The sequence below is a fragment of the Trachinotus anak genome, unplaced genomic scaffold (assembly GCF_046630095.1).
Source record: "Trachinotus anak isolate AG129_WGS33_773 ecotype Australia unplaced genomic scaffold, CSIRO_AGI_Tana_v1 ptg000005l, whole genome shotgun sequence".
NCBI lineage: Eukaryota > Metazoa > Chordata > Actinopteri > Carangiformes > Carangidae > Trachinotus > Trachinotus anak.
The window spans coordinates 25,875,852-25,895,073 of record NW_027273856.1 but is presented as its reverse complement, the minus strand read 5'-3'; the positions used below and the strand labels follow the sequence as shown (position 1 = coordinate 25,895,073).

General features: G+C 39.7%; 1 protein-coding gene across 8 annotated transcripts in view; it reads left to right on the top strand.

The window, feature by feature from the left end:
• Positions 1-18,606, top strand: part of utrn (utrophin) — a 169,508-nt gene extending 150,902 nt beyond the window's left edge. For all 8 annotated transcript variants that reach the window (XM_071479337.1, XM_071479338.1, XM_071479339.1 and 5 more), the window contains 7 exons: positions 1,972-2,037; positions 8,715-8,876; positions 10,009-10,246; positions 13,823-13,898; positions 14,254-14,337; positions 15,956-15,981; positions 17,199-18,606. In XM_071479337.1, coding sequence (XP_071335438.1) covers positions 1,972-2,037; positions 8,715-8,876; positions 10,009-10,246; positions 13,823-13,898; positions 14,254-14,337; positions 15,956-15,981; positions 17,199-17,207 — 661 coding nt within the window. In that variant the 3' untranslated portion in view covers positions 17,208-18,606. The remainder of the gene's footprint in view (positions 1-1,971; positions 2,038-8,714; positions 8,877-10,008; positions 10,247-13,822; positions 13,899-14,253; positions 14,338-15,955; positions 15,982-17,198) is intronic.
• Positions 18,607-19,222: the final 616 nt, after the last annotated feature.

Below are 19,222 nucleotides of genomic sequence, written 5' to 3'. Positions count from 1 at the left end.
TTTGTTTTTTTAATTGCATTACAGAAAATAAAGAACTTTATCACAATATTCTAATTTTCTGAGACAGTCCTGTACTGCACCTTTATACAGCACACTATAGCTTCAAGGCCATCATATGAATAGAGATACTGTTAATTATCTTTATTATTTGTTCCTTTGCTCTATATAGGGAGGATATTTTTTGTTGTGGAGAAAAGTTTTCTTTTCTTTTTCTATTTTGCTTTTTTGCTTTTCTCGTTACACAATGAAACAGATTTCAGTCTGACACTTTCAGCTCAGAATCGAACACAAACAAAGCCTGTTCTGCCAGTTTCTATCAAATAATCCTGTTACTTATTTTGGGAATCTGAACTGGCTCTATTGAGCTGAATCATTACAAAGACAGGAAGAAGGAAATAGCATGTTTTTTTTCATTAAATGGGAGACAAAAATAAGCACTTGTATAAGTGTAATTTTGAGACCAGTCACCGTGCAGTGACAGTCAGATTGTACCAGAGCAACTGATAAACACAGCCGACATTGTCTGGATGTTTGTCACAGTGAAAAATCTGTACAAGAAATACTACACAAAATTAAGTTTAACCTAAGTTATAGAATCATGAATGTCAGTCTGAACGTTTTAATATTAAAATAACGGAAAAATTGCATAGACTGTATGTAATGTAGATGTCTCATGAACCTTGAGTGCAGTGGAAAAATGCTATCAGAAGAAGTACAAACACAACAACGAAAATCATAAAATACACTTTGACACATTGTGCATCTGGTTCTTATGTAGTGACAAAACGGCGTTCTCATACATTAAATGTCAGATGACTGTCAAACTCTCACTGCTCAGTGAGTGAACTCGGAGAACATCCAGCAACCCACCACGATAGTTGGTGACATAATGGATTTGCTGCTGAGATCAGAGTCGGCCCAAAAGCTGTTTTCAGCCGCCCACTTCAAATGATAGTGCTGCGTACATCAGCGCACCCATGTACACGGGTACACGGCGTGTGAGCTGCGTTTAATCTCTGTCAACATCACCAAACTAATGCTCTGCTGCACCGAGACTCAAAACCTGTCCTATTTGATTTTAAGATAAGTCTGAATATTAAGATCCACAAGTATCACAGTTGTATAAATCCCATCTAGCCCACCGAATGAATCTCTAATCAGTCCAAAGCTTATCTTCTCTGAAGCGGGCAAGGGTTACCTGTGTCAAAACAGACCCCAGCGTGTCCCTCCACACAAGACTTTAATGGTCTTATGATGCAGCGCCGCTCTGTCTGGCCTGCAACCTTCCACTGGTCACACACAATTAACCTTCTCTCAGTGTTTCTGGCTGCGTTGTTTTATCAGCAGTGACACAGGCACAAGCCTCGTGAATGACTATTTCAAATGAGCTATAGATGCTGACATTATAGATTATAGTGTAGCTTATAGATTTCCATAGGAAAATGCACACAATGATAAGATTTGACTCATATTTCTCTTCCAGTGCCTTCCCCTTATATTCTGTCATAGTTCAATTTTATGCTAAAGGATAATGTGTGGATCATATAATTAATCTGCAGGACAACCCTGCTGCTGCTATATTACAGAGTTTGGTGAGTACAGGCTGCAATCAGAGGGACCAGCCTCATTAGCATGGCGTCTCTGTCTGGCTCTAACACCAGGAAAAATGCAGAAATGCCCCTGTAGACAGTCACACATCTCTCCTGGGTGTGCACACATATACTAGTACGTAGTCCTTGCATGCATAAAATGTGGTCACTCTGATCTTTTTTTTTTTTTTTTTTTACATAAAAGAGATCCTCTGTCATTTAACCTGCTTAGAGAGTTCACAAAATTTTTAAAATCTTAATTGGGGTGCTGCTTTGGCACAGAGATCCTCATTTAATTACACTGTTGTTCTGCATTTTAATGAGATGATAACAGCTTCTAAATGTTTAAGTTTTAGTCCCTGATTGTGATTTTCTTTCTTAGGCTGGCCCAGATGGAGCGCTCCAACGGCTCTTTGCCCACAGACAGCAGCTCAGCCACAGGAAGCATGTAAGTCACCATTTGTCATTTCTAACATTTATTTTTATTTATTTTTTTTACCTGTTTTGATAATTCCTGCAACATGACTACACATTTCCATCTGTGCTGTTTAGAAACAACTCCTGCAAATCTCTTTATTTTCATATATATATATGCATTTTATTGAAGTGAGCTGATAATGTTTTCCATTTGAATAAATTCAGATGAACAACTACTCCAAGTGAAACTTTTCCTATAGATATTTTTTGATGTTTGGTTTCATTATAATGCTAAGACAGCTATAGGTGCACTGTTTACCTGTCAGAAACCCCAAAACATACCTTCCCTGGCTTCTGTGTATCAAAACCAGTCAAAGAAATAACAAGGTGGCTTTCCACATTCCAGAAAAGAGATCAAGATGTGTGTGAGAGAACTGGTTTTGGTAGAGAGAGACAGAGGCATTGAATGAGGAGAAAAAGACAATGGGATGTGGTTGAATACAGCGGGAAAGGGAGGACTTTGGAAGAGAAGTGATGGATTACAGTGCCAACAATGAGCAGTGGGAGTGATTGGTTTCAGGATCTTTGATAACGACCAGTTATCTTTGATCAGAGGAGATGGGAACATGGTGGCAAATTTGAAAAAAGAAAAAATCAGAAAAAAGGGGCAAAAGCTGATGAGGAGCATCAGTTTCTGATTGTTGTGTCATGACTGATGTGTGTGTGTGTGTGTGTGTGTGTGTGTGTGTGTGTGTGTGAGAGAGAGAGAAGGCATGTGTGTATCCTCTACAGGCCATTCAGGTTGAAAAGAGCATTAGCCCCTTTTTCCCACCTCAGATCCCGATCAGGGGAATGAGCTCTTGATGTTCAGGCGCCCTCTGAGCCCATGCACACAAAAACATGCGTGTTCAAACAGGAATCAACACTCACACAGACAGGCACACGTGTCACACGTGCTCTTGATCTCAAGATTTCCCAGATCATAAATAATCTACATAGATTTGGAAATAAGGGATATATGTATGTGTGTGTAAAATTAATTTGTGCATGAGAATGTAACGGATATAGAAAGGGTGCAGGAGATTGTCTTTTTTAAATCTCAGCATCAATTTCAAGTAGCACAAAGCCACAAAAGAGAGAATGAGAGCAGAAAGATTCCCCGTTTGCCTCATGAACAGAATTTGGGGCTTTTAAAAAGGAAATTCATTAAAAAGAAATATTGACGGCACAATAGTGGAAAGGCGCAGAGGAAGACGGTGAAGCCTCTGAGAGTCTGAGAGTGAAGATGAAGTGAAGCATCGGCTTCATTCTGTTGTAGGTTACATCCCTTGCTGTGCATCATGTGGACCGCTGCTCCCACACGTCACCATCTTCTAACCTTGCCTCTCAGAAACAGAAGGTGTTCAATTGAAGACTCCCAAAAGGTGCATGTCTCCGCTCTCTCTCTGTTCAGCTGATCGATATAAGGACAAAAGAATAGAAAGAGAAAAAGTTTTGGTGAACAGGGGAAGGTGGAGGCAGAGGTGGATTTAGCTTTCATAATGCGGGACAGACACATTTTCCCCACTCCTCCCACCCTCTCTCTTTTGTGCTTTGTACTCGGGCTTATTTAAGAGAAGAAGCCATTATCTTTGCCAGTTCGGAAACAGCACTGACTCTCGCACACTCAAGTCCGTATAGCACTAATGAGGTGAGGAAGATGAGGGTTTGATGAAGGCTAATGGGTTTAGCAGCAGAGGGAAAAAACACCCACCAAGGCACATTTAGAACATAATCATAGTTCTTTCGCTTTCATTCACTTTCACATCAGTGTCATTTCTGTAAGATTTGCATTCCACATTTCTGCAAAACAACAACAGCTACACAGTGTAGCTGTGAAGATAAAAAGAGCTCAACCCCCCCAAAAAAATAAATTTTAATGCCAATCATAAAAGAAAACTAGGACTATAATATTTCTCTAGAACATATATTTGACAAGAATGGCTCTGTAGTTATAAGCATAAAGCCCAGTATAGCACCTATGTGCATACTGTATACTTTACATTTCAAGAGAGAAATCATCCTTTTTCTATATATTATACTTTTTTTTGCAACACAGAGCCAAATTAGATTATTATTGTGTGTTAAATGAATAACCAAGTGGGGAATTTTCGGGTCTGAGAAAGGATATAAACATTTATTTATTGCATTCTTAACAGTACCACTAATTAAAGAGGAAATTAACTACATCCAATTTGTCTGCTGTTTTAGATTGTTATTGCAGTTTTTGTGGAGCATAATAAACTTATTTGAATTGATCACCCAAACATTGGCTCTTAATTTTGACTAAGAGCTAAATAATGTTGAGATATTTGTGATGAAAGTCGGTACTTGTGCAAACAGTCATCATTACAGCCAGCTTAGTTTCTTAAATGGTTTTAGAATGTGGTTCATGTAGGTCTTTGCAGGAAAACTTTTTCTACTTAGTCTACTTTCTCATAAATGTGATAACATAAAAAAAAGTGCTTTGCATTAGTTTTTAATTAAGCACTAGCTGTTTTTAAAAGGCCAGAATCAGCCAGTAGCTCTGTTTTTACACACCAATGTGTTTATTAAGGCCTACTTTTAAAGAAAAAGCAACTTTGTAGAAATAGAAGTATTGTGCTTTGTAGATACCACTATAGTAAAACACTCCTCTCAGCCATATCTCCTCTCAGAAGATGAAGTTGTACATTGTGCTGTCAGACTGTGCTGTCAGCCTAGGAATAACTCTCCTTCCTCTTCCTTTTTCATGCCTTTGGTTTAAAGTGTTTGATTGTCTTTCCTCTCTTTTTTTGAGATTTATTCTTTCCCGCCTACAGCTGATTCCACACACGCCTCTTTGTCTTAAACTCCACTCCATCTGGGTGTTTGTGAGGGCACACAGTCACACAAATGATCCCCATGTGTGACAGGACAGTAGAAGGTGTCTTCCTGCCAGCGTTTGGTAACATAGTGTAACATGGATGACTGCATTAGCCAATTACATGCATGTTTGACTTTTGGCTTGTATTTCCTGATCTTTCAAAGCCTGCAAACACTGATGTGGACTTGCTGCCAGCTGTGCAGTGATATCAATAATTAGTATGTGTAAGAGAGAGGGAGAGCTCTAGAGATAGAGTGTTTGTGCATGTGTCCTCACTGCTTATGTCATTTTTGTCCTGCACTGCTTTTATCTAAAAGGGAATCCTTAATAAGGAAGTCGGTGTTGCGTGTTTTCTCCGACCTCCAGCTGAAGCACAATGTTGTCATCAACGCCTCGGGACGTAACCGAGGACCGAAACTTCCCGCTTCCCTTATTTCACCCAGCTTTTTTGTTTGGTTATCTCTCGCTTTCCAGTCTTTCCCCCAGTGCTGTCCCTTATTGTTGTCTTTCATATTTTGTCCTTTATTCCTGGCCCTTTAATTTCTCCAACCCTTTTATTTTGAAACCTCTTTTCATCATACCCCTCCTCTCTCTTTCTCCTCTCCTCCTTTCATCATTTTCGGTTGTAGTCTAATCATGTTTTATCTTTGGGCCCAGGCAACCTTCAGATTTAACACTAAACACAGAGGTAAACACGGAAATACTTTTTTTTTTGAAGCCCTGCATCATAAACAATACACTTCACAATGATCAATCACCAAATATGGAAGTCTCATTGAAAGAGAGGTTTTAACATCTTACAAGGGGGGAATGAAAGTAGCTTCTGCCCTTCTTTCATCCTCTCCCTGCTTTTTCTCTCATATTCCCAATTTCCTTGTTTCTTCTTTATCTCTTACTCTTTCTCTCTGAGCTCAGTCTACGCAGCTGATATTCAGCTTGAGAGGGGCTGCTTGCTTTTGCGATATATTAGCTAGGCATCGGGACCAGAGACTATTGTTGTTGGGTAAAGACTGTGAAAGTTCCCTCGCAGTGTCCTCCGCTCACCCTCACCAAACACGACACTCATATTCACAATGCATTGCAGCTAATAGCGTCTCCATTCATCACCATTATTCATTTTTAATTCTTCTTCCACACAGATGCTCTCTTCCTCTATCATCTCTTTCTCCTCTGTGTCCCTTCATCTTCCACTACCACCACCACACTGCCTTAGCCTCCAGTCCTTTCACTGTACTTCCTCTTTGTCCAAGTATTAGTGAGCCAGCTCTACCCCCTGTAGTCCCCATTTTCACATGTAATGATCCCCTTCCTGTTGTCCTATGGGCTCCTCCTGCTTGCCAGCCATAATGTCCTCTGCAGCATCCTGTTGCCAGGGACCTGCCTAATTGGTCACTCACTGTGGAGGACCCCCATCCCCTAGCCCCAGCATGCAACACTGCCACCTATTTTCAACAAAGCCTGTCTTCATCATTCCTGTCAGTGCAGTGGCAGTGTGACATTCAGCTCCCTGTCTCTGCCAGCTTTCTTAGTCATTTATCAGGAACTCAGCAGTCTCAGTGTGGCTACAGTCTCTACATCTGAGGGAATATATATATATATATATATATATATATATATATATATATATATATATATATATATATATATATATATATATATATATATATATATATATATATATATATTTTCTAGAAAACTAGAAAAGTTATGTAAAATTAAAAAATTATTTAAAAAGTAATGACTGAATGAAGAGCATTTGGAAGGAACTATAGAATATGAGGCGAGAGAGCTACTGGTTATAGGAGATAAAAAAAAATGCAGTGGAATGTTTTTATTTATAATGGAGAGTCCAGAGAGGTTTAAAACATGTTGTGTTCCCTGTTTATAAATTTTATTTCATGCCTCTTTTATCATTGGTGCCTTTCATTTTTGTAAAAAAACATGAAAGGCTGGATGCAAGGTTGATGTAAATCCCATTCTTAAAAGAAAGAAAAAGAAAACCACTCTAGATCTGTGCTTCAAGTCACAGACTGAACTTAGGGGGGTTAATGATAAAAACCCTTTTCTCTTCAACACACATGGACGGCTACTGGCTCGGCATATTGTTACTTTTATGCGAAGAGGTGAAAGCCTCTTCTCTGTACCTTTTCATTAGTTTTCCGCTCGCCCCAGTCCTTGGTCACAAAATAGTATAATTACTGTCATCTCTGAGAAAAAGCTTCCTATTCGTAACCACTCTTATTATGCATGTGGTGATAATGGCATTCTGAATATTTGCTGAATACTCATTGATTGTCTCCCATGGTGCAGTTCAAGGGTGTCTTATGTAAAACTTGAGACATTTCAGTTTGTCAAACTGCTCTCTGGAGCATATTTGATTAACTTACTCATTATAACCAAGGATTATGCACTCAGTTATGGTCCCGCCCAGATAAGAATGAGTGAACTTTATAGCAAGTCACTGTATTTTAAAAGGTCCCAAGAGTATACTAAAACCAAAAAAGTAACAACTATATCAAAAACATGGATTAGTGCTGCCTCTTGATTTTTATATTTAGTCTTGCTTTTCTGTGACGCAAAGGAAGTTAATCTACCGAAAATAACATTATTACTGAAACACCCATTTTTAACATCAACCACAGTTCAGCTTATCTGACCATAACTACCATAACAACAGTTTTCCTGTGCAATGATGAATCATAACCAGCATTTAATGTTGCCGTGCTCCCAGCTCTCAGGAACTTATTGAGCATTTTTATTTCATTTTTATAAACTGAAATTTTCCTTGAAACCCATACTAGCCTATATATTATTGGAAGTAATACTACTAGCAATATATATATTCATAGCAATACTTTTGGCCTTATGCTGTTGAAGATATATTTGTTTAATGCTGCATAATCGCAGGATATTAACACAGATTGACTGACTACATGTGGACATTTGAACTGACTGGATTTATGAAAAATAGAATTAGTAGTGGATAGACAGTCACATGTGGAGCTACAATGCCACTAAACTGTCTCACCCAAGTCTATTTCAAGTCTGTCGAATGGTCTCTGGAGCTGGAAGTGACTTTAGCAAAGGAAAGGACTTTTAAGTAACAGTCTGCCTTCTTTTTCTTTTTTTTCTTTTTTTTTTTGGTGCGTGTGGTTGTCAGGTTTTAGTTTCTCAGGTTGTGTTTAAGATTGAAGGTGACAGCTGGGCTTTGGCAAGACTTGCCAGCCCCTTTCAGATAACTGAGATAGCACATAAAGAGATGGACACACACACACACACACACACACACACACATGTACAGATACACTTCAGATACACTACAGCAGACACCAGCACATCCCCTCCCTCTCTATCTTTCCATCTGTCTTCCAGGCTCTTTCTCTTCTCTTCTCTGCTCCCTCCACCTCCTAACCACCTTCCCCTTATTTCAGTTATCAGATAGTAAAGACTGACACATCTGTGTTCGACCAGGGATTGTGGAGCTTACAGCGTCACAAACCTACAATAGCTAAAGATCTTGGCAGCTACCACACTTTGTTTAGATTATGTACTTGGAAGCTGCTATTTCTGTTTTTGTTTTCAAGATTGCATTTTTCTCACAAGTGCTTAAGTTGCAACCTTATGCTATTTGATGTCCTGTGAAACTGGGTCATGAAAGATGACAATAAAACCCTATTGTCGCATCAGTTCATCTATTTTACACAAAATAAGTGCTAAACTAAGTCACCCTCCCCTAACTGAACAGAATGTGAACTAAACTGATGTAACAGGGGCAAGATGTCTGGGTCCTTAGTCCTCACATAACTCTTCATTCCTCCCCACAGGGACGATGAGCATGCCCTGATCCTGCAGTACTGTCAGACGCTGGGAGGGGAGGGCTCCCCTTGCAGTCAGCCTCAGAGTCCTGCCCAGATCCTCCAGGCCGTGGAGAGAGAGGAAAGAGGCGAGCTGGAGCGGATCATCGCTCGTCTGGAGGAGGAGCAGAGGTAGGGCATTATACTGACGTTGGTTAAGACCCAGGATGTAGGGAAAAGAATTCATGTTTGGACAATCTTCTTCAAGATCAATAAGAGATTAATGATACTGAGATGATTGAAATAATTTCTACTGTTGGTCCTGAGGACAAATTACATTGCAAATGCAAATGACAATAAAGGAACCTTGACCTCTAACCTTGAAATGTTCAAAATACTTAAAAATCAGTGTTTAACTTTTTCTTTTACTGCTCACAGCTTCCTGGTCTCATCTGAATACATGTGCTCATTGTCACACTCCAGTGCACAATACACAAATGTATACGCACTTCCCGTACACCCAGTCTGTCTCAGACACTAAGTCCTTCCCCAGTTTGATGAGTAAATGGAGGTGGCTTAGAGACAGCGTCACTGTACAATCTATTGTTGCAGAGATGCTTTTTGCACAGCCAGTGGTTCGACTGGAGTGATTTAACACTGATTATCCACATACACAAGCGCTCCGGGAGAGCGAGGAGGAGAGAGAGAGCTTTACTGCCAGGCTCATAAATGCCAACTTAAGTAAAGCACTGCAGCTTATGGTTCTGCACCAACAGAGAGGGTGAGGAGGGAGAGAGGCGAGAGATTTGGCGGGGGGTCCTTTATGTTTGTCTATCCACTTCAAATAGGATTTCACTGAGAAAGAGGAGGTAAACATGAGAGGGATATTTTTTGTGTGGCACCCAACTGTTGGGACTGAGTTAAGGAAGAAGCTTTTGAAAGCTCTGTTTGAGTGTCCTTCAGGAATTTAAAAAAAATAAAAATAGACAACAACACTGAACTGCACATTTGTAATGATTATTTAATCAAAGGAAAGATCACACTAGAGAAAAGTCCCCTCTTGGGCTAGTGGTTGCAACGTGCCCAGGCTCCCAGGGATATAACACTGTCAAACTAATGTTACAAATGACTACAAAGTCCTTCTACTTAACAACTATGTAAAATATGAAAAACATTAGGCAGAACCTAAAAATAGTATGATATAAAATGATGTAAGACAAGTGTATAAGTGTATAAAATGGTGCATAGAAACAAAATGAAATGATTACAGATGTGGTGTATACATACATGTGACAGATTTGTGTTTCTAATCCTTATTTCCCAGGACCCTGCAGAGGGAGTATGAGCAGCTGAAGGAGCAGCATGGCCAGCGAGGGGCCCCTGCTGGAAGCCCCTGGGAGTCGGAGGGCTCCTCCACCCATCCGGATGAGGCTGATCTTCTAGCCGAGGCCAAGCTGCTACGACAACACAAGGGCCGTCTGGAGGCCCGCATGCACATCCTGGAGGAACACAACAAACAGCTGGAGTCTCAGCTCCACCGCCTCCGACAGCTATTGCACCAGGTGACATAACATTGATTTGTTGGACAGATTCATCCCAAGAAGCCACAGGTTATGGCTGAGAGGTGGCACAGATAGATATTCATAGACTCATATGTTGTCAAAATAGTCATTCCTTAGGAAAAAAAAAGCACTCTGGGTTGTTTCTTGGTGTTGTGCATTTCTCTTTGACAACTGCAAAGTGGACTGGACTGCAGCTGTGAAGAGGCCATTTGCAGAAAAAATGGCTGTAGTGTTGCTGCTTAAGAGACAGAAAACAAGAAGGACTCAAAACCTCAGGTAGCATAATTGCAATAACATGATGTAAAGGCCCGTTAGCAGCATTTGTCAGCTTTTAAAGAAGGACATCTTAAGTGAGCCACGAGAGACGACGAATATTTTTTTTCAAAATGAAGTGACTTTGGTCAGAAAATTGCAGCAATATCTGTCAAAAACTGTAACAATAAAAAGTTAAGACTAACAAAGTTGAATATGAGGGACATATTCAGCAAATAAGTAGCAAAAAATGGGGTTGACGATTATTGCTTAATGACAAGCTAATGCAGCATAACCCATCTTTGTAGCTGAGTTTTCCCTGGTGATTTAGTCACATGCGCTTTGTGAAATTAATGATTGTTTTCTGGATGAACCACTGTTTTCTTTGCAGCCTTTTAGCATTGCACTTACTCAACTGTGACTTAAACTTTATTCTTTGCCATAAGTTGCCTTTACTTTTAGTTCATTAGGCTTGTTGCTGAAGAGCAGCAGGGCAGTAATCACAGTTCACAAGCTCACTCACACACAGCAGCTGGGAGGGCTGTTTCAGTGCATTGCATGAAATATATTTTAAAAATATATATTTAAAAAGGTAAACACTGATACAGAAGGTGTCCATTAAATTGAAAAGGATTCTTTCAAAGTCATTCAAATGAATCATTGAAGTAAATATGTACTTGAGCACGTATTAATTCCCACATAAACATCCACACGTGTCCATAGGCAAGACGTGATAACCCATCATTTTTTATCCTTACTTTTTTGTGCCTTTGAATAACAAAACCTGCTCATCAACGGTCAGATGAGATCCTAATCAAATCATTACCATTCAATGCAGGAGTCTCCACTCCCTCTATCAATAACTTCCAGATTTGTTTATGCACAGTCTAATTGCTCACTGAGGTTGGATTGTTTGTGCCAAGTGAGAAATGCACAACCCTCAAGCCAAACAAGCAGCAATCCTGACAAATCAGACAGAGCAAACACAGGAGCAGGTATTGGCTCTCTGGTAGCCATGGAGCTGAAGGCACAGTAATAACTCACAACAAATATGGCCTGAGGAAGTCTGCTGATGTGACTCGGCAGATTTTTAATGGATGACGATCAACATTTTTGACAGAAAGAAAGTTTTTGTTCACCCAGCTTTCACCATATTGGAGATGCCCCCACCCCTCTGCCTTAACACACTGATTTGCATGCACAGTATGCAACTCAGTATTTGTGTATTAGAAGTACTTCTTTGTTAGTAAACATATTGAATCTTGAACAGTAAAAAATACTCATTAGGCAGCATAATGTCAGTAATATATTATCATATATTACATGGGACTATAACTATTGATTTATTAACATTTAAGAAGCTTTTTATTGTTGCAGCTGACTGATTAACTACTACTTCGTATACTGTTAATGTATATTATAAAAATGTATCGTAAATAAATTATACATTACATTAAATAATATATTTTTCATCTGGACAGTTACTAGTAACTGTTCTGGTCAAATAAATGTAACAGGCTAAAAGGTACTGAAATATGGTGAAGTAGAAGTAAAAGGTAAAACAAAACAGAAAGATTCAAAACTGTACCCAAATGCATTTCTTAATAACTCTACATTACAGTAAACTGTGGCTGTGTTTTGGCTCTGTATATAATATACTGCTTCCCTGTATACATTGAGTTTACCATGTGGCATGTTGAGATTTTCTGAACCAATGCCACCACATCCTGAAGTAATGTGATTCTGATGCTGATTCTGTTAGACAAAAAATGCAAACATAATGGCACGCCCCACTATCCGCATCCACACAAACATCCCCGCGCTAAATAAGAACTTCTGTTGTCTGACATTCGAGTCCCTGGAGTCCTGACGATACGTCAAGATGTCTTTCCATCAACTGCGGCGTTACTGCCAAGCTGTAGAATAATAAACCCAGCCAGCCTGATGGCATGCATTAAATTCACACTCCTGAAGGCTGACCAAAGCCCTGACCTTAGCTATTCTAAGACGGGCCTCAAGACACTGGCTGTGCTCTAGAGACATTTCCAATGTGTTAGCCTTTACTAGCGCCGGGGGCACCAGGAGATGAAGGAGATGAAGAAGAAGAGGGTTGATGCAGGAGAGGAGGGAGGCAGCATTGATTTGGTTTCATTCAGCTGAAAAGCTAAAGGGAGGAGGAGGATGTGGTATTCTGCTGTAAATGTCACTGGACCTCAAGTATGTGCGTCTGTGCATCAGAGCTACAGAGCATGTTTTCACCAAGTGATCAGCTGCCCACAGTATCTTAGCTACAAAACCTTCATCTCTAACTGATTGATTGTTTTTGTAATGTTTTTAGAGAAATTGGGCTTTTTCTGTCCTTGTTTGTTTGATCAGTTTTCTTATCATTGACTTGAAATTTAGGTATTTATTTTATAGTGCTTATTCATCTTAACAATAAAAAATGGAAAAATGGGATCCTAAATTATCAGTTTATCTGTGAATTTCTATTGAGTTGCCTAAAATTCTCCCCTTTTCAGTGATATTCAAAACATTTTCCACCACACATTTACTGCAAGTCCTGTAAGTCAGTTTGAGCTCTGTGGCTGATATCAAGACAAGGCTGCAGAGCAGGGACATCACACAGACAACAGCGGAAAGCTTTTTGAACAAGAAATACAATCTATCATAGGCCGGACCCTGTCAAAAACATCCTGAATATCAACATTGTCTTTTAGATTATTGTAGGTCATCTGTATTTACTGTCTGGTACTATGCTGGCTGCACTGATGTCAGACATATTGGCCTCAGGAGAGATTAATTTTCAAATGAGAGGCTCAGCTACAGGTGTTAGGGCAGAAACCTGTGGATAGAAAGACAAGACAAATATACGTCTTCTGTATTGGGGCAGAAACATACATATTTCATTACACAGCGCGCAGCATGTACTTCTATTATCATTGACAAAGGTATATTTGTTGTATCTCTTGGCTGGGTATCACGACCTTCATTTTAATCGTTCATGTTGGCAGTCCAGGATTTTTCTTTCACTGTTGCACTCACTGAAATCCCTCCGCATACAGCAATTAGCTGTTTTTTTTAATGTGATTCATACTGTAGCATGTTTATTATTGTTTATGAGAAATGTTTTTGTACACACGACAACAGACTCATTGTGCCGCCCTCTGGTACTCCCTTGTCTCCGCCTGCCGCCCTGAAGCACGGCTAATTTTGAAGTTGTCAAGCTGATGCCAAGCAGAATAATTGTGTTATAATGATGGAGTTTTCTTTTTTGTTTTCATCCTTCCGTCTCTCTCTTGCTCTCTCGCGCTCTCTCTCTGTCAGCCGGATCTGGACTCAAGGGTAAATGGAGTGTCCTCTCCTGCTGTGCAAGATCAAGGGCCTCTTACTGAAAACTCAGGTGAGACACCCAAGCTCCAAAACAACTTATACTAAGCCTCAAACACTCACGCTATATGATATATGAAGATTTGTCCCTTGAATTCAGTCACTATGGAAAAGCTACATTTTTCAACATTTTGCAGCTTTGATCAGATACAATGAAAGTTTAAATATTGCTCACAAGAATCTCACACTGTTTCTCTGCAAATGGAAATTAGTTACACACTGTGGTGTGGTACCATGTTGAAATATGTCTGAGTTAACTGAACTGTTTGTGTGTGTGTGTGTGTGTGTGTGTGTGTGTGTGTGTGTGTGTGTGTGTGTGTGTGTGTGTGTGTGTGTGTGTGTGTGTGTGTGTGTGTGTGTGTGTTCAGATGAGCTGCTGGAGTCCCACAACAGCAGCTCTGACCTGGCAGATGTAATGGAGCAGATTAACAACTCCTTCCCTGCATGCAGTCGTAAGTTTCCCACTCCTCCTCCTCCCCCCGCCGTGTCTTCCCAGCCTCTGAGGGCAGGCTTGTGTTTTGCCACAAGGTCGCTGGTCAGCAGAAAAATAGTGCATGTCTCTCTCTTTAACTGTTCAAGCCTCATCCCTCGCAGGGAAAATTCATGTGTGGCGCACAAGATGTGTGAATTAGGCCAGTGTGTACCTGTCTTATGTTAACATTAACAAGTTTCTTTTTCTCAATTAATCTTTTGGTCTATAAAACAACAAATCACTGAAAGTCACTGTTTTTTCCACCACATCTTCTTAAAATACAAAGTGACACCTTTTTAATTTCCGACTAACAGTCTTAAAGATATTCAGTTTACTATCATATATGACGGAGAGAAGCAGCAAATCCTCACAACTGAAAAGCTGGAACGAGAAAATGTTTGACAGTTTTGCTTTAAACATGACTGAGATGATGACTCAGTTACTAGAGTAATTGCCAATTAATTTTCTCAGCTCAACAAAATGGCTATTTTAAGCTCATAACAGCTTTGCTGCTTTTATCTAACATTTTACATGTTAGTATTAAAACAATATTAAACTTAATTTATAGATGTGTTAATTTGTGAAATAGCATCTACTGAATTTGGGATTTTTTTTTTTTTTAACAAATGTTCCTTTCATTATTTTTGTTTTTAATTAATTCAGTTGATAACATAGAAACAGAAAAAGTAAAAACTGGTATTTTCCTGATACAATCAACATAATGTACGATTTTATTGAGACTCTGTTTGTCTTCTCCATTTCTTCTTACCACTGTTGTCAATCCTTGTGTCTTCTCCTTCCTGTTTCAGAATCTCACACACTCCTGCTCTGCATCTTTCTTTTCTCTTTTTTTTTTTACATCACACCTTCATCCAGCTTTGTTTGTAGATGGTGTATGTATGTGTGTGAGTGTGTGTCTGTGCACTGTGGAGTGCCATGTATAAATAATGTCAACTTGCACAGCTGTGCACTCATCTGTAGTCATGAATTCAAAAGGTCTTGTCCTGTGTTTCAGTGAAGAGTGGTATATACCGAGTGCTTTTTCAGAAACTGGACTCATTGTGTGGTGTGTGCAGGCTCCTCTGCATTTGACTCTGTGGTTTTGATTCTTATGAAATACTTTGTCAAAAATAGATTTTAAACAACAGCCTCAAGGTTTTTGTTTTTTTTTAATTATCATTTCAATTTAGTATTTGATATGATCAGAAAAAGCCTTAGACCCTCATTACTCTTTATAACAGAAAGAATACCCACCTCTGGGGACATTAATCAAATAGAAAAATAAATAAAAATCTTCGAAAAGCGAGGCAGAGCTCACTGGCTTTAAATTGCCTTCGAATTTTTAGAGTTGAATGTCCTATGAGGGCTTTAGCTAAAAATCCATTCTAATCTGCCAGATGCACCAGCAAGCACTATTAGCATTTGGTTACTGCACAGCTCCGAGGCACCGGGGCCGAGCAGCACAGAGCTGAGTGTGTGCATGAACATGTGGGAGAGACCCAGGGGGTGATAATTTAGTGTAGACTTATAAAATAGAGATGAAGTGGGGAGTTCAAGTGTTAAACTACTCTATTGTCTCTTTGTTTTGTCTCCCACAGCCTCAAGCCTCTCCTCAAGACCACAGGTAAGACGGAGTTCTTCCACACTTTTAGATACACAACAGTACTGTAAATCAGTCTTCGTGTTGGCAGCTTCTACAGAAGTTTTCTTCGTGTCTGCTCCATTGTTTGTGAGTTTTCTGGGTCAGTATTTTAGTAATTGATAAAGGTCTGAGAAGTTGGAGGACAACACTTTAAAGGTAATTACAGCTTCTGCCACAAAAATAGTTCCCTCAGTAGCCTTCACCTGCCTCATCCTTCCCAGTTTGGTGGCCTGTGAGAAAGAGACAGCTAATGGATCTCTAGTGAGTGCCATTAGCAGCTCCTCTCACTCCCTCAGTCTGAGGCCAAGGTGCATTTTGGGACAGAGTTGTTGTGAAAGCCGTTGTCAGTGACCTCTTCCCACTGTAATCATTTACCACACCCTAGTGCCCCTCTGCTCCCTCCATTCCTCCTCTCTCACAGTGTCTTTTTAAGCTGCTTGGCTTGTATCTTCACACACAGCTAATACCTTCACACGCCAGTTGACCTGCCTATTTGCTATGAATCCATTTGTGGTGGCTATTGCACATCATTTCCCTCTCCTACCTCTTTCTACTTTCTTCTTTGATGACCATTGCACCTCAACTTATCGCTTTCAACATTTTACACCTCTGAATTTAATTTAAGCCAGATCAGCTTTATCATAATACTGTATAACACCCATAATATGCACTTTGAATTCAGTACATGCAGGAAATGAGGTGAACTACACTTTATTTTAACTGGTATTTAAGTCAACATTTTCATGTTTTCCTTTTTGCACTGTCCCTGTCAAGTACTGTTCACAATACGCTACCTGCTGATTTTCACACAAAGACATGGGTGAATAGGTTCAAGTACCTAATTCCATTTCAAGAAAGACAGCTATGTTTTGTAAAATCTTTCCTGCATCATCCACTCCCGCCTCCTCCTTTTCCTCCACACCGAGCTCCTAATGGACTGTAACTGGCTTGAGGGACTGGAGTCCATTTACCAGCTTTCAAACCTGATTACTTTATTCGAACTTCTGATGTTTCCACACAGTGATGTCTTGATGAAGAGAAATGAGGCAGGTTCACCTGCTGCACTTGGAGTAATAACTTTCAGTGTGTCTGCTTGAACCTAAACACGTTCCTAATTTTCATCATTGTGTTTTAAAATGTGTAACTTTTGTTGTCTGATCCAACATGATGAATTTATGTTTGTGCACTCTGTTTTGTAGGTGATGTGAGGACAGTCACTGCACAGGATGGCGTGTGTTTGTGTATGCACACATGAGTGCGCGTGTGCGGTGAGTGTTGGAAGAGATTGGACGATTCCCAGACAAACAAACCCCGACCCTAAATCCCAAAGACGCACAGGACCGGACAACTTAACTACTTTTGCCACCTTGTCTTGTACTATGCAAATTGTACATTTTATGAACTGTAGATTGTACCTGAACTTGGTTCAACATTTGTCAGTGATTTGTTTAGATATGCAGATGAGTATATGGACACGGGGCTTTGTATAGTTAATAATGCTTTTTGTTTTTCAGAGGGTGGTTTGGGATTTATGTTTTGTTCTTGTTAAGTTCTGCCTTCACTGGGAATCAAACTGTTAGTTTGTTTGTTTTTGTCATTCCACTGCTTTGAACCCTCCAGCCCCCAGTCGCTATTGTCAATGGAAGTAGCCACAGATTTTCTTCCGTATCTGGGAGCACGCACATTTACTGAGTAATAGCATTCAGTGGCTGAAAGGATCATTTTGAAGATATAGGCAGTCACAAGTGTCTGTTTTGTTTGAAGATCTATCTTGTAGCATGCTTGATGTCAAGTTCCCCTTTAAAGCATTGATATGCCGGCAGACTTTGTGTCGACTACGATTTGTTAATGTAAAGTTTACCCCTTCTGTGCCTATACAGTTAGTCATTCCACACGTGGAAGACGAGAGTTGATGAATTAAAGTGGGATTATGTATAAAGAGAGAAGTTTTGGAAAATATAGATTTAAATCTAAAGTTGTTCTGAATCTGGGTTTGTAAGAGGCCCGCCATCATTATGTAGAATAGTTTTTTTTAAAGATATATGTTCAGAAATCAGAGGAAAGCCATGATTGCCTTGCTACCTCAGACTCATAGACACAGTTTTGTTTTTGTGGTTCGTAAACTTGTTTAAAACAGTTGTGATCATTTACAGAACATGAACAACCTGGTTTAGCATTCTGAGCTTTAGCTTACTGTATTTGTGTACACTGCAACGAGGAGATACCAAGTTAAAAAAAAAAAAAAAGAAGTTATTATTACTGTACCACAATGGGTGTGTGGCCTGCTGAAGCCAGCCACCCGTTACGAAGAGTATTGCGTTATCTGTTGTTGGTTTTTCCACTGGCCTTCTAGCACTGGTCCCTCACTGCGTTGTGTTGTTGTGCTATATGCTATCCTGTAAAACTTGTGAGACTGAACAACACTACTATAACCTCCTCTGACTGTAGACTGATGGTGATGTTGGTGATAATTTTAATGATTACAATCACGATGAACCGTACCATGGCAGAACTGTGTCGCTTCTCCTGAGGTATGTAAAATAGATTGACCACACTACGTGTAATATGGCTGTTGTTTTATTCTAAATAAAATTTTTATAACAAGTACGCTTTTCCCCTCTGCTGTCATTTTCTTTTACTTACTGTCTGCTCTGTTCATTGCCTTGTAAGCACTGTAATGGCTGATCGACCCTGTAAATATTTTAAGGTGATCTTTTTTTTTAAAATCACTTAAGTGAATTTCATACACACTGATCAGAAATTCATCCCGCTGCTTAAAGTGTTTCATATGCAGCACTTGCCTCCTGCATTTAGAACCATCTTGTACGCCCACGCCTGGCCTCATTATGGCCAGTCCCTCAGTGTCATCCTGCCAGGAACTTAGCATTGTTATTTATCAACGAATTGATCGTGCCGTAAGAAGTTATATCATTATTACATGTTTACAGTGAGCATGCTGAGCTGAACTCCAAATGAATGACGAAAAGCAATTACCCTCTCCACCTTTTTCTCCACACAAACACCCACTTTTAAAAAAAAATCTGAGCAGTGTAAGTCACTTGTAGACGCTTTCATTAATTATCCTTGAAGATTGTGTGACGTTCCATTAAAGACATTTACTTTGGTCTTACTTGGCTGTCCTGTTGCCTGTTGGTGGTTATAAATCAAACCTGACTTCTCCTTCCAAATCTACAGTACTTTCTTTCATTCTTTCTTCATCACA